The sequence below is a fragment of the Aegilops tauschii genome, chromosome 3 (genome assembly GCF_002575655.3).
Source record: "Aegilops tauschii subsp. strangulata cultivar AL8/78 chromosome 3, Aet v6.0, whole genome shotgun sequence".
NCBI classification, from domain to species: Eukaryota; Viridiplantae; Streptophyta; class Magnoliopsida; order Poales; family Poaceae; genus Aegilops; species Aegilops tauschii.
In genome coordinates, this window is record NC_053037.3 from 153,071,731 (window position 1) to 153,087,219 (window position 15,489).

At 45.1% G+C, this 15,489-nt stretch overlaps 1 protein-coding gene across 3 annotated transcripts; it reads right to left on the bottom strand.

Annotated features, from left to right (window-relative positions):
* Window positions 1–515: 515 nt before the first annotated feature.
* Window positions 516–15,272, bottom strand: LOC109756636 (uncharacterized). 3 transcript variants are annotated; one of them, XR_005772414.3, is made up of 7 exons: window positions 14,384–15,272; window positions 2,927–3,004; window positions 2,221–2,730; window positions 1,925–2,150; window positions 1,603–1,838; window positions 961–1,310; window positions 516–882 (listed from the first exon to the last, which is right to left on the bottom strand). XR_005772414.3 is itself a non-coding variant. In XM_040403708.3 (4 exons), exons 1-4 carry the CDS (start codon window positions 14,553–14,555, stop codon window positions 550–552), a joined length of 933 nt encoding a protein of 310 aa, XP_040259642.1. In that variant the 5' UTR covers window positions 14,556–14,819; the 3' UTR covers window positions 516–549. The 3 variants fall into 3 exon arrangements, 1 of the variants encoding a protein (XP_040259642.1); XR_005772413.3 differs by having other exon boundaries at window positions 2,221–2,746; XM_040403708.3 differs by lacking the exons at window positions 1,603–1,838; window positions 1,925–2,150; window positions 2,221–2,730 and having other exon boundaries at window positions 14,384–14,819.
* Window positions 15,273–15,489: the final 217 nt, after the last annotated feature.

Consider the following 15,489-nt stretch of genomic DNA (forward strand, 5'->3'; position numbering starts at 1 on the left):
TAATACATCATCCCGCAACTAACTCATTAGTTGCAATGCTTGCAAGGCTTAAGTGATGTGCATTACCGAGTGGGCCCAGAGATACCTCTCCGACAATCGAAGTGACAAATCCTAATCTCAAAATACGCCAACCCAACAAGTACTTTCGGAGACCCCTATTGAGCACCTTTATAATCACCTAGTTACGTTGTGACGTTTGGTAGCACACAAAGTGTTCCTCCGGTAAACGGGAGTTGCATAATCTCAAAGTCATGAAGAAAGCAATAGCAACATACTAAACGATGAAGTGCTAAGCTAATGGAATGGGTCAAGTCAATCACATCATTCTCCTAATGATGTGATCCCATTAATCAAATGACAACTCTTTGTCTATGACTAGGAAACATAACCATCTTTGATTAACGAGCTAGTCAAGTAGAGGCATACTAGTGACACTCTGTTTGTCTATGTATTCACACATGTATCATGTTTCCGGTTAATACAATTCTAGCATGAATAATAAACATTTATCATGATATAAGGAAATAAATAATAACTTTATTATTGCCTCTAGGGCATATTTCCTTCATCATCATCATCCCCATAATTCACAAGAGCATCAGCCACAAGTTTGAACCCATAATTGAGAGTGGTAACTAGTGGATCTTGAAGAACTTTCACTACCTTGGCCTTCTTTTTTGGTGGTCCTTTGGGGTGAGAGGATTCAGCAACATTTGGTGATGTGTTCACCTCACCATTCTCCTCATCTTCCACATCAATAGAGAGTAGATCATTCCCAGACCTAGCATTCATCCCTGAAGCCGCGGTTGTCCCAAAGATGGTCGCCATAGCATGATAGTGTTCAATTGGGGTATTCAAGAAAGGGGCATCAGCTTTGCGTGCCTACAAAAAATGTGCAAGTGATTAGCATAATGTAGGCAGAAAATGGCATGATATCATTTCATAGCATTATAAGCTTACCATGCAATGACCCGCACAGTGTTCTTCGGCAAGCCTAATTGTGCAAGTATTTTCATCCCATAGAGCTCCACTTAAATTCTTCAAGATGACTACCCTTCCCCAAATCTTCCTCCACTTCTTGAGATGGTTTCGAACTTGTTCTCCAGTGACAGCAAGTTTGAACTGCTCATTCAGAACAGCAGCACATTGTCTATGATGTGCCTCCCTGAACCCACTAGAAGTCCTCTTTCCTTTAGCAACAAGGTCAGCCAAAAATCCTAGCATCATGTTGGTCATGGCAGGGGTCCATACAATGACCCCACTCTTTGCGGAGTTCCCACTTGCAGCGGTGACTTCAGTATTGTCCATTTCTGTCAAGACATCAAAAGATTGCAAAAAATGGATTATAGTTGAACAAATTCATGGTTTCAATATCATAGATGATGCAATTTGTCCAGCCATCAAAACAAACCAATAAAATGAACTAAAACTTTACAATTCATGGTTTCAATATCATAAATGATGCAGCCTATGGTCAGTTGCTTGTTGCCTTGTTGTTCGAATTGGTTGTGTGGTCCATGTCACTTCCGGTATAATAAATTCATCAATCCCTTGTGACAATGCATAATTACGAAGAACACAACAAGCTATAACAATGTCGACCTGCACCGGGAAAGTGAAGAAGGGTTTGGCATCCTCTAAAATTTGGAAACGCCTCTTGAGAGATCCAAAAGCCCTCACTACTGTGACCCGTAGAGATGAGTGCCTAAGGTTGAACAACTCCCTATCATTTTGGACTGGATTGTTGCCCCACTCATTCAAATGGTACCTCACACCATGAAAAGGTGGTAAGAACCCAGGCTTTGCTCCATAACCAGCATCAACTAGGTAGAACTTTCCTAAAAAAATAAAACAAAGATTGGTGACAATGGTTCTTGTAAGGCAATAACAAATGGACAATTTTCTATCTTGGGCAACTTCTTACCCGGTGGCACTTGTAAGCCTCTCTCACGCGTTAATGCATCAGCTAAAATAGTAGCATCATGTGCTGACCCTTCCAAATCAGGCAACACATATGTGAAGCGTAGGTCAAAATCTACCGCTGCCATCACATTTTGAGTGGTGAATGCCTTCCTACCCCGAAAGGAATGCTCCACATCTTTGGTAACACCTGCTCGCACATGTGTACCATCGATAGCTCCAATACAATCCTATATAGTGACAAGTATTAAATGGCATATCATATAGCCTTGATAACTAGCGAATAATTTATGAATTTACCTTAAAATATGGGTCAAATCGATGATTTCCAGCAATTTTGGCAGGGGTCTCCAGTGATGGTGGCCTTATGTAATCATTACGAAGCTCGCCTATGGCATGAAGAGCCTTTCTAAAATAGATGCTAGTTGTGCCATATGATCTACAAAAAATGGCTGATATAACCCTATTCCAAACATTATGCCCAATTGTATGTAAAAACATCGCTAATTGTTGCTCCATGCTAAGATGTGGACTGTCTTCTAGCAACTCGCGATCCCTCAGTATGCCACACAAGAGAAAGAATGCAGCTCTTTCAAACCTTAACATGTTTTTACACAACACATCGCTTTGCCAAATTTTTTGGTCTAGATAATCAAATCTGGCCCGATCTCTTTCATGCATTGGGCCATATGTAATAAGTGATCTTCTCTTCCTTATTGAAGCTCGAACAATGACTGCTATTGCAGCAAGTGTGACAAAAACTGCGGCTCCCCTAACCATCCTTTTTCTTTTGTTCATCTTCTTGACCATCTACAAGTGATGCTTGCTATAAAAAAATTACAAATCACCATATATTGCAAAGACGTAGTGGAAAGAAGCAATTTGAACAAAAATATGGAATGAACAACACCAATTTGAGCAAAATAATGTACTGGACAACAACAATTTGAGGAAAAAATGTGCTGGACAACAGCATATACAAGGGGAGAGAAAGAGGGATTCGTACCTTGAGGAGAGGAGGGTTTGCTTCGCTCTGCCGCCGCGCCGGAGTAACACCTAGACCCTGCCTTCTTCCCCTTGTACCCTGCAGATCGAGAGAGAATGATATGAATAATTGAAAGTGCAACTATCCCTGGGTGGTTTTGGTAATTCCTAACAACATATAGCTCATTGAGCTAATGCTATTCCAAGATAAATATTTTAGGAAAGCTCAATGGTTGGCATGGCATGGATTAGAAAGTGGACCCTTCAAAATGCTAGGACAAAGGATTGGCTCAAGCTCAAAGCACAAGACTCTACATTTTCTATTTTAGTGATCCAAGATCACATTGAGTCTATAGGAAAAGCCAATACTATTAAGAAGGGATGAGGTGTTGCTTAATGAGGATCTTGCTCAAAATGCTTAGTGATATGCTCCAAAACCCTCCACTACTTTCTCATATCCACATATGTCCTAAACCAAAAAGTCCAACTCGGCCCCACCGATTCTGTCCATCTGGAGCCACCGAGTTCAGTTGACATAGCCACTGCCAAAAACCCTAATCAATTCGGTCTCACCGATAGGGATCTCGGTCTCACCGAGATGGGATTGCAAACTCTCTGTTTCCCTTCGTAACGTTTCGGTCAAACCGAGATGAGCGATCGGTCCCACTGAGATTGCAATGCAAACTCTCTGTTTCCCCTTCGTAACGTTTCAGTCCAACAGAGATGAGCGAATCGGTCCCACCGAGTTTGCATGACCAACTCTCTGTTTGGCTTTTACCAAAATCGGTCTCACCGAGTTTGTGTAATCGGTCTAACCGAGATTACGTTATGCCCTAACCCTAATGACATCGGTCCCACCGAGTTGACATGTCGGTCCCACCGAGAATCCTAACATTCACATTTTGAAATAAATCGGTCCGACCGAGTTCTCTGAATCGGTCCCACCGAGTTTGGTGATTTGTGTGTAACGGTTAGATTTTGTGTGGAGGCTATATATACCCCTCCACCCACTCTTCATTCGTGGAGAGAGCCATCAGAACATTCCTACACTTCCAATACATATTTTTTGAGAGAGAACCACCTACACTTGTGTTGAGGTCAAGATATTCCATTCCAACCACATAAATCTTGATCTCTAGCCTTCCCCAAGTTGCTTTCCACTCAAATCTTCTTTCTACCAAATCCAATCCTATGAGAGAGAGTTGAGTGTTGGGGAGACTATCATTTGAAACACAAGAGCAAGGAGTTCATCATCAACACACCATTTGTTACTTCTTGGAGAGTGGTGTCTCCTAGATTGGCTAGGTGTCACTTGGGAGCCTCCGACAAGATTGTGGAGTTGAACCAAGGAGTTTGTAAGGGCAAGGAGATCGCCTACTTCGTGAAGATCTACCCTAGTGAGGCAAGTCCTTCGTGGGCGACGACCATGGTGGGATAGACAAGGTTGCTTCTTCGTGGACCCTTCGTGGGTGGAGCCCTCCGTGGACTCGCGCAACTGTTACCCTTCGTGGGTTGAAGTCTCCATCAACGTTGATGTACTATAGCACCACCTATCAGAACCACGGATAAAAGATCTCCGTGTCAACATTGCGTTTGCTCCCTCAGTCTCATCCTTTTACCTTCATGTGCAATTGTTTTACATTCCACTGCTACACTCTTAGAATTGCATGTGTAGGTTGATTGCTTGATTTGTGATAAGTTGCTAAAATCTGCCAAGAACTAAAATTGGGAAAAGGCTAAATTTTTATTTGGTCAAGTAGTCTAATCACCCCCCTCTAGACATACTTTCGATCCTACAAGTGTTATCAGAGCTTTGGTCTCCATTTGCTTTGATTTCCATAGCTTTTGGTGGTCATAAACTTGGTTTCAAACCCTAGGAGAGTATGGCGTCTAGCGAGGGAAATTACCACCGTAGAGGTCCTTACTTTGATGGCACTAATTTTGCTAGTTGGAAGCATAAGATGAAAATGCATATTCTTGGACATAACCCCGCCGTTTGGGCTATTGTGTGTATTGGCTTGCAAGGTGAATTCTTTGATGGGAGACAACCGAACCGTGAAGCTACTGCGGAAGAGTTGAAGATGCTACAATACAATGCTCAAGCTTGTGATATTCTCTTCAACGGGTTGTGCCCCGAAGAATTCAACAAAATCAGCCGTCTTGAGAATGCATAGGAAATTTGGGGTACTTTGATTGATATGCACGAAGGTACCGACTCCGTCAAGGTATCCAAATTGGATGTGCTTCAAAGTCAACTTGACAAGTTCAAAATGAAGGATGGTGAAGGTGTCGCTGAAATGTACTCTAGGCTTGCTCTCATCACAAATGAGATTGCTGGCTTAGGAAGTGAAGAGATGACCGACAAATTCATCATCAAGTAGATACTTAGAGCCTTGGATGGAAAATATGATACCGTGTGCACATTGATCCAAATGATGCCCAATTACAAAGATCTCAAGCCAATGGAAGTCATTGGAAGAATTGTTGCTCATGAGATGTCTCTCAAGGATAAGGAAGAGCTTCACAACAAGTCAAGTCGTGCTTACAAAGCCTCATGTGATACTCCCACATCTTCAAGTGAGAAACAAAACTTCAATGAAGAATTGAGCCTAATGGTAAAGAACTTCAACAAGTTCTACAAGAGTAGAAGCAAAGAAAGAAGTTCCAAGTCAAGGTCCTACAATGACAAAAGATCTTCTAGTCGTGAGCGAAATTGCTACAATTGTGGAAGACCCGTACAATACTCCAATGAGTGTACGGCTCCCTACAAAAGACGGGAAGATTCTCCCAAAATAAGAAGTAGAAGAGAAGTATCACCACCAAGAGAAAGGAGGAGTAGAGATGATCGTTATGAACAAAGACCCTCTTGGAGAAGCAAGGATTCGGAAAGAAAGGAAAAGTCATCAAGGAGCTACACAAAAAGAAGACATCAAGCTCATGTTGGTGAGTGGGTATCCGGCTCCGACTCCGACAATCACTCCGAAAGAAGTTATCACTCGACTCTGAATATACTCAAGATGAAGGTGTTGCCGGTCTAGCACTTGTGTCAACCAACTCCTACGACATATTTGACTCACCAAATGGAGGAATTGGAAGATGCTTCATGGCCAAAGGTCCAAAGGTAACACATCCCGAGTATGTTGATTTCAATAGTGATGAAGATGACTTGCTAGGTGATGATGATTTACTTGCTGACAACTCTAGTGATGAAACGTCAATTAATCATGCTAATCAAGATAAAACGAATGATGATGATAAGAAGGAGATTGAGCGTCTAACTCAAGAACTAAACACTCTTAAGTTAGCTCATGAAACTACCTTGGAAAATCATCGAGAACTTTTAAAGACTCATGATAAGCTACGCTTTGAAAAGCTCAACCTTGAGCAAGAGCATGAGTTTTAAAAGGCAATTAATGATGATCTTCGCAAGAAAAGTTCTTCTTACATTGCCAAGCATTTACTCTTGTCTACTTACATGCCACAAGTTAAATCTAGCAACAAGAACAAGAAAGATTCTTCATCTAGTAGTAACAACAATCATGCTAAATCCAATGTTGTTGCTTCTAGTAGTTCTCTTGATTCCACTAATGATTCTCTTAGCCAAGTTACACTTGATCAAGAAAATAGCTTATTGAAGGGAATCATAGAGAAAGGTGTTTACGAGAGTCTTGCCGGAAGTAAGCAATTTGAGGAAATTGTGCACAAGCAAGGAAGACACCGGAAGAATCAAGGTGTTGGTTTTGAACGAAAGTTCAATGCCAATGGAGTTGAGTGGGAAGAAGATCAATACCCCAAGACGAAGTTTGTTCCTCAACAAGAGAAGTATGATCCTACTTCTTTCAAAGGGACACAAGCTCAGGATGATCTTCCACCACAAGACCACAAGCAAAAAGGCAAGGATAAGCTTCAAGAGGAAATTGATGCATTTGAAGAAGCACCTAAGGTCTTGGTCAAGTGGGTTCCCAAGACTACATCAAGTTCCACTTCATCCAGTACAACTACGACTCCAAGGATTCCCATCAAGATGGTGTGGATCCAGAAGAAGAAGAACTAGAGAGTTCTTGAGGGTGACTCCGCCAACATACTTCACTCCTATCATTTTGGCATGGACAAGTGCAAACAACTTCCATATCTTGCACTAGTTCAAGGAGTCACAAACCCTCTTGTTGGTAAGGCAAGGGACAAGGTAACCTAATGCTTTCATGGACATCATTTGTGCATGCATCACTCTATGTCTATGGATATCCTTGTTTGTTCCTTGTTGGACTAACCCGTGTAGGTATTGAAAGTGCAACTCACTCCAAAGGATTGCTCCAAATGATCTACATCAACATTGAGCATCTACATCTTCAACACCTACATGAAGTCATCATCGACAAAACCCATGGTTAGTTCATTCCCTTTAAGGGGAATATCACATCTAGGGGGAGCTTTACTCAAATCAATGAGCTAAAGCAACTCTAATGGTGTGAACACAACAATGCTTTATGTAAAAGTGGTAACCCCACTTGTGCTTAAACGATGAGTATGACCTATGATCAAATGTTCTCATTTGACTCCTAAGTCAATATACTCATATATAGATGACCTAGTCATCGCCAATTGCTTGATAGATGCTAGAATGTTTGTGCATGCTTTGACACATATTTCATTTGCCATTTTATTGTGTGAGCATGTTGGATGCATATTTTACTCATTCGAGGACATCCATTTGTTGCTATGATTGTTTGGCTCTTTCTCTTTTGCCAAATGGATGGACAAGAATGCCTAAGAACACCCTCTAGCTATCTATGCTTTTCTCATCTCAAACTCTATTCATGCTACATCACAAAGTTTGATCAAGTCAGATTCGAACCACTCTGTGTGAGGAGCACTCAGAGATCCCGATTCGTCATAGACTTAAACCTCCAAAACCTCTTTGTGCATCTCAGTCTGACCGATTCATCCTTTTCGGTCCTACCGAGTCACTAAGTTGATCTAGGGTTTTCAATCTCGGTGCAACCGATTAGAACTTTTCGGTCACACCGAGTTGCAGTAACTGCTTGCAGTTTTGCATCTCGGTGCCACCGAGTCGTTCCACTGGGTCACACCGACAGGGTCAGGTTATATATATACCGCAGGGTCAAAACGTGGAAATTTCTCCGAACCCCTTCGCCCGCGCGTAACCTACTCTGCCTCCTCTGGTCTCCGGATCGTCCTCTCGTCGCCAGCGACCTCCCGTCGATGGTCTCTGCCGCCGTCAACGGAAATCCCCTCCGCCATTGCCGCCCTAGCAAGTTCGTCGCCGCACTAGGGTACGGACTTGATTATTGTGCTAATCTTTGACTCCGATTCCTAGCACATTGCTCTGCCATGTTTCTTGCCATAATTGAAATCATCCTGTCCAGCGAAAAAGTCCCGCAGATTAGTTTTGATTTGAAAATTTAGGGTTAGGTCTCCGCTGAATTCATCTGGGACCGACCGAGTTGTAGAAATCGGTCTCATCGATTTTGGCTTAGGTCAGAGCACACGCATTTTCGGTCCTACCGAAAATTGCAAATCGGTGTGACCGAGTTCGATTCTCTGTGAAACCTTAGCAGTCTCGGTACCACCGAACTGAGACTCGTTCTGACCGAGTTCACTAGTTCAGGTTCCAAAAGCTGCTTCGGTATCACCGAGTTTACAAATCGGTAGATCCGAAATGCTTTCTGTGAAGAACTAAAACTAAGTTTTTAAGTCATCTGTTTTGCAAAAACTCTTGTACTTTGTGATCCTCATCTACTCTACCTCATCTATAACCTATTCACAGGCTCTTTTGACAGTTTGCTTGCAAGATGTCTGACCAAAGTGATAGCCAAAACAAGTCAGAGGAACAGGTTCAGTTAAGGGAGGGCACTAGTCCCTCTAGCAGCTATGATGATGGCAGCAGGAGCACTCCAAGCAACTTGCCAAAGGCTGCTACCAGAACAAGGAAGAAGAGAACTTCTGATTCAGAGGATGAAGACTATGTGGATGTTGAAGATGAAGCCACTTCCAAGAAGAAAGTGCTGAAGAAAGAATATGGCACAGCTGCTGCAACAAAGCCTGGTCTGAAAACTAAAATGCCTGCAAGAAGACAACCCATGTCTAAGCCAAGGAAAGTTGCCACCGATGAAACTATGAAGTTCACCATTGAGTCTGAAGAAGAGGCAACTGGAGAAGATAAGAAGAAGAATAAGAGGGCCAGAACCACTACTGCCAGAGTTCTTGGCAAGCCCTCAATGAGGAAAGATTCTGAAGAAGAGGAAGAAGAAGAGGATGCAGCACCAGCACCCAAAGCTCAAAAGCTCATGGGAGATGCAATCAGATCAGGGGCTGCTCCATCTAAGCCCAAAACTGGTCCTAAGACTGTTGCTCCAGCTCCAAAGCTAAAACCCAAGAGGAGCACCAGGAACATCCCTGCTGAGGAGAAGAACAAGGCCCCAGTGCCTCAGGCTGCTGCTGAAGAAGAAGATGATTCTGTTATTTTGAGGAAGCTGAAGCCAAAGATCCCTGATCACAATGATGCACACCCAGTTGTAGAGAACATGAAAATCAGGAAGGATTCAGGATTAAGGCCATGGAGAGAGTCTGATCCATATGCCACAAGGAGAAGGACTGCTGTGGACTACAGATTCCACACTAAGGAACAGCAGGACTTCTATGAGACTGTTTTACTTGACAAGAAGCCCATAGTGTGTGACATGAGATGGGTTGATTGGAAATTCATCAAGGAGAATGAGGATCACTTCCCTAGTGTATATGACAGCTTCAAGGCATGTGGAGTTGATGAGTTTGTGCCTCAGAAGTTCACCAAGTGGAATGATGAGCTCATTATGCAATTCTACTCCACTGCACACTTCTATCCAGATGGAAGGATTGTGTGGATGTCTGAGGGTAGTAGGTACCAGTCTACTATTGAAGAATGGCCAAAACTCATAAATGCTCCCGAGGAACATGAGGATGACTTGGATGTCTATGCCAAGAAGAAGAAAGACCACAACTCTATGGCAAATATATACAAAGTGATCCCTGATGATGCTTTGGACACACATAAATTTGGATCTGTACACTATTTGTTGTCTAGTCTGCCTACAATCAATTGGATTCTGAGGCACACACTTCTTCCCAAGTCAGGTGATCACAAGATGATGAGAGGACATGCTATCAACTTGCTGCACATATTTGATATCCCACAGAAGTTCAAGGTTATGAGCCTGATTGTGGAAACAATCAAGAGGACTGCAGCTGATCAGAAGAGAAGTTGTGGATATGCCCCACACATCCAGGAGCTCATTAACTAAAAGATGGGCAAGGGTAAGTACATCTTGGACAAAGAGCATCTTCCCATCTATCCTGAATTTGAGGACAACACAGTAGTCATGACTGAGAATGAACCATCATCTGTGCAAGCACAAGAGAAGAAAGCCAAAGCTAAAGCTGAGAAGGCTGCAAAGATGCCAACTATGGAAGAGGCATCTCAGGTCTTCTTGAAGAGCAAGCAAGACCAGCTTGGATATCTGATCCAATCCACTCTGAGGATTGAGCAGGGCTTGGCCACCCTGACCAAGAACCAGGAGAGCTTGGAAAGGATTGTTGAGACAAAATTCTATGACCTTGATGTCAAGATCACAGAGATCCAAACTGCAGTTGAGCAACTTCAGGAGGAAGCAGAGGAGAAGAAGGGCAAGTCTACCTCAGATGCATTTGCTAGAGTGCCCAGAGGACAGAGATCTGCTGCAGTGCCAGTGACAGACACTAGAGCTACAGCATCAACACCAGCAGCTACAACTCCAGTCCCAACTCCAGCAGCTACTCCACCAGCTCCAGCCACTCCATCAGAAGCTTTTGTCCTTGGCGTTCTCTCAACACCACCTCCCGAAGATCAAGCATGAGAGTCGTTTAGCACTATGCATTTTCAAACTTTTTGGTAACTTGTTGCCAAAGGGGGAGAAAAATGTATAGATCATAGGCTTCGAGAGAGAGAGAGAGTGTTGGTTTTTATCTCTCTTTGCACTCTTTTTGGTTGGTTTGAAACTTTAATGTGTGCTTGTGTGATACTACTTTATGTCCTTGTGAGATACTTATTTGGTCAAGTGTTTGATCATATGCTACCCTTAATGTTTGTTGGTTAATGCTATCCTTCATATCATATTATGATCATTCACTTTGCTTGGTGATGAGTGCATGCTTTTAATCTCTATCATTTTGAGCGCTCCACCAAGATGTATGTGACATGGGAAAGTAACCCATGATCCTAATCGATTGTGCATTTGCATTCAAAAGCAAATCTTAAATAATGCACAAAGTAAGGGGGAGCTCTTGCTTATCACATACTTCTCAAAGCGACGATGTTTTTCAATATTATCTATCATTTGTCGAAGCTTTGATCTATATGTTGTCATCAATTACCAAAAAGGGGGAGATTGAAAGTGCAACTATCCCTGGGTGGTTTTGGTAATTCCTAACAACATATAGCTCATTGAGCTAATGCTATTCCAAGATAAATATTATAGGAAAGCTCAATGGTTGGCATGGCATGGATTAGAAAGTGGACCCTTCAAAATGCTAAGGACAAAGGATTGGCTCAAGCTCAAAGCATAAGACTCTACATTTTCTATTTTAGTGATCCAAGATCACATTGAGTCTATAGGAAAAGCCAATACTATTAAGAAGGGATGATGTGTTGCTTAATGAGGATCTTGCTCAAAATGCTTAGTGATATGCTCCAAAACCCTCCACTACTTTCTCATATCCACATATGTCCTAAACCAAAAAGTCCAACTCGGCCCCACCGATTCTGTTCATCTGGAGCCACCGAGTTCAGTTGACATAGCCACTGCCAGAAACCCTAATCAATTCGGTCTCACCGATAGGGATCTCGGTCTCACCGAGATGGGATTGCAAACTCTCTGTTTCCCTTTGTAACGCTTCGGTCAAACCGAGATGAGCGATCGGTCCCACCGAGATTGCAATGCAAACTCTCTGTTTCCCCTTCGTAACGTTTCGGTCCAACCGAGATGAGCGAATCGGTCCCACCGAGTTTGCCTGAGCAACTCTCTGTTTGGCTTTTACCGAAACCGGTCTCACCGAGTTTGTGTAATCGGTCTCACCGAGATTACGTTATGCCCTAACCCTAATGACATCGGTCCCACCGAGTTGACATGTCGGTCCCACCGAGAATCCTAACGTTCACATTTTGAACTAAATCGGTCCGAATGAGTTCTCTGAATCGGTCCCACCGAGTTTGGTGATTTGTGTGCAACTGTTAGATTTTGTGTGGAGGCTATATATACCCCTCCACCCACTCTTCATTCGTGGAGAGAGCCATCAGAACATGCCTACACTTCCAATACATATTTTCTGAGAGAGAACCACCTACACTTGTGTTGAGGTCAATATATTCCATTCCAACCACATAAATCTTGATCTCTAGCCTTCCCCAAGTTGCTTTCCACTCAAATCTTCTTTCTACCAAATCCAATCCTATGAGAGAGAGTTGAGTGTTGGGGAGACTATCATTTGAAGCACAAGAGCAAGGAGTTCATCATGAACACACCATTTGTTACTTCTTGGAGAGTGGTGTCTCCTAGATTGGCTAGGTGTCACTTGGGAGCCTCCGACAAGATTGTGGAGTTGAACCAAGGAGTTTGTAAGGGCAAGGAGATCGCCTACTTCGTGAAGATCTACCCTAGTGAGGCAAGTCCTTCGTGGGCGACGGCCATGGTGGGATAGACAAGGTTGCTTCTTCGTGGACCCTTCGTGGGTGGAGCCCTCCGTGGACTCGTGCAACCATTACCCTTCGTGGGTTGAAGTCTCCATTAACGTGGATGTACGATAGCACCACCTATCGGAACCACGGATAAAAAATCTCCGTGTCAACATTGCGTTTGCTCCCTCAATCTCATCCCTTTACCTTCATGTGCAATTGTTTTACATTCCGCTGCTACACTCTTAGAATTTCATGTGTAGGTTGATTGCTTGATTTGTGATAAGTTGCTAAAATCTGCCAAGAACTAAAATTGGGAAAAGGCTAGATTTTTATTTGGTCAAGTAGTCTAATCACCCCCCTCTAGACATACTTTCGATCCTACAATAAGCCATCCTCGGAGATCGAAGGAATAGAAGGCTGGATCGAGGAAGAGATCCATGGCGCAGGAGATGGATAGAGGGAGAGGGCCGGCGGCGCAAGATCTGGTGCAAGGGAGAGGGCCGGCGACGCAGCAGAGAGAGAGGGAGAGGGCCGACGACGCAGCAGAGAGCGATGGAGAGGGTCGGCGGCGTAGCAGAGAGGGAGGGAGAGGGCCGGTAACGCACCTGAGTGGGAGGAAGGAGTAGGTCGAGCGGCACACAGGAGAGGAACGATAGGGTTGCGGGAGAGGAGGGAGCTCGTTCCCTGTGATTCCGTCGATTTGGAGGTCTCAGCGCATTCCACATCTTCGACGAATATTCGCTAATCGGAGACGAGTGGGTTCTATTCCAGTTGGCCTACCAAACGCTGGAACGAGGCCTAGTAATGGGTCCGACCCATGACATTCTGGCCCATGACTGCAACCAAACACACCCTAAACTACTTTAAAATAGACGGCCACATGTCATGGGGTACAACTAAACTAAACATAAAATAGTCTAACTAGGGGGGGTGTTTTAATTGGGGATTAGCCCCTAATCTAGAGAGAGAGATGGCCGGCCCGTACGTGAAGTGGCCTTGGGCCATGGCTGGGGAGGACGTACGCTCGACTTGGCCACGGACGAGCGCGGCCAGAGGAGGTGCAGGGCGAGGGTGGTGCGCCGGCTGGCCCAGGTGGGAGCAGGCGAGGCACACGGCCAGGGCACCGGCGCGGCTGTACGCAGATAGCAGCAGACAGCAGCGGTCGCAGGGAACAACGAGCAGCAGCAGCGGCACTGGAGGCCGCGGCAGCAGCAGCCGAGGGCAGCGGGCAAGTGCAGCAGCAGGGCCGTCGGCAGAGCAACGCGCGGCTGGCGAAGGCGGCTCCCGGGGCAGCCACAAGCGGCAGCAGGAGCAGCGCCGCAACAAAGCATCAGCAACAGTTCATGCGCGTACATGGAGCTCTGGCCACGGTCGCGGGACGGCGTCAGGTGCAGCAGGGCGCGCGCGGATGGGGACGGCTCCGGCCAGGGCGGGCGACGACCGGTGAGCGGGCGGCGCACGCGCGGACGACGAGCAGGGGGCCAACACGACGCGCATCGACGGCAGCCGCGGCAATAGCAGAAGGTAGCAGCGAGTGGGGCATGCAGGCCTGAGGCAGAGGCGGGATGAGGCAACAGCGGCGGTGGCTAGCGACGGCAAGCGGCAGCAGTAGTAGAGCAGCATCGGCACGCAGGAGCAACAGCTAGAGGCAAAGCAGAGAGCGTGTGTGCGCGGACGAGTTCCGGCCATGGTGAGTGGCAGCGCGCGTGGGGCGGCATCTACGTTGATGGATTCAAAGGGGAAACAGGGGGAGCTTTGAGAGGAGCTCACCGCGGAGCGCGGCCGTGCTTGGGGAAGGCCGGAGTGGTCGGAGCAGAGTAGTTGGGCGGTGGCCCGCCGGCGACTGAAGAGGAAGGAGCGCTCGATCCCGGCGATGTAGAGGCGCCCAGCTCAAGCATTCAGTGTAGTCGAAGCAGAGGAGCGAGCCGGAGCTTGCGGACATGTCGGGATGGTGCGGGCTGGCTAGTGGCCGTGGGATCGACGCGGTGACGGTGATGGAAGCGCTTGTCGTCGAACAAAGGACAGGATCGAGCGAGAGGAGAACAAGTGCGGCCTAGGGTTTGTCCAAGGGAAGTGCTCGGGGTCAAGTAGGATGTCGGGAGGGGTCAGATGGCCGCCACACAAGTGGCCATGACCGGCGGATGGCCGGATGGCCGCCAAGGCCATGCTGCCTCCCCTCTGTACAGTAAAGAGGTAGGGGAGAGGCTGGTGGTGGGCTTGGGCTACATTGTTCATACGGGCCAAAGTGCACGTCAGCACTTTCTCATTTTCTTTTTCTGTCTAACCTTTTGTCTCAGTTTTCTATTTATGTTTGGCACTAAATGATATTAGATCTACAAGGTACTGCACCTATAATTCAAATACAACATTTTGGGTGCTACACACAAGGTTCCATTTTATTTTTGTGTTAGACCACTTATTAAATTCCTAGGAATTTATATGTGAGTCAAATGAAATTGGTTTTGGCATGAAGACAATCAGGGGAACTTATAGATTTATTCAAACATTTTTTTTACCTTGAAGAAATAATTATTTTGACTTTATTTTAAGTTTGAAAATGTCTTTGATTTTTACCAAGAGGAAATTTGGCTTAGCTAATAATGATGACACGGCACCATTAGCATGGGTTTACTGTAGCTTGACATCAGGGGTGTTACAAAGTTACTCCTTTATGAAATCGGCAAATAGTAGCACAATACCAAATTACCAATACATATGACAAGCACAATAATCAGGATAAAGACCAATACCAACCTGTGTGAGGTAGCATATCAATTACTATTTCCTTTAACTGGAACCGAGATAAGCCAAGCGGCTGACAACAAAGGAAGGAAGCAAGCCCAGATTAGCGACTGACAGGAAAGGAAGGAAGTTGT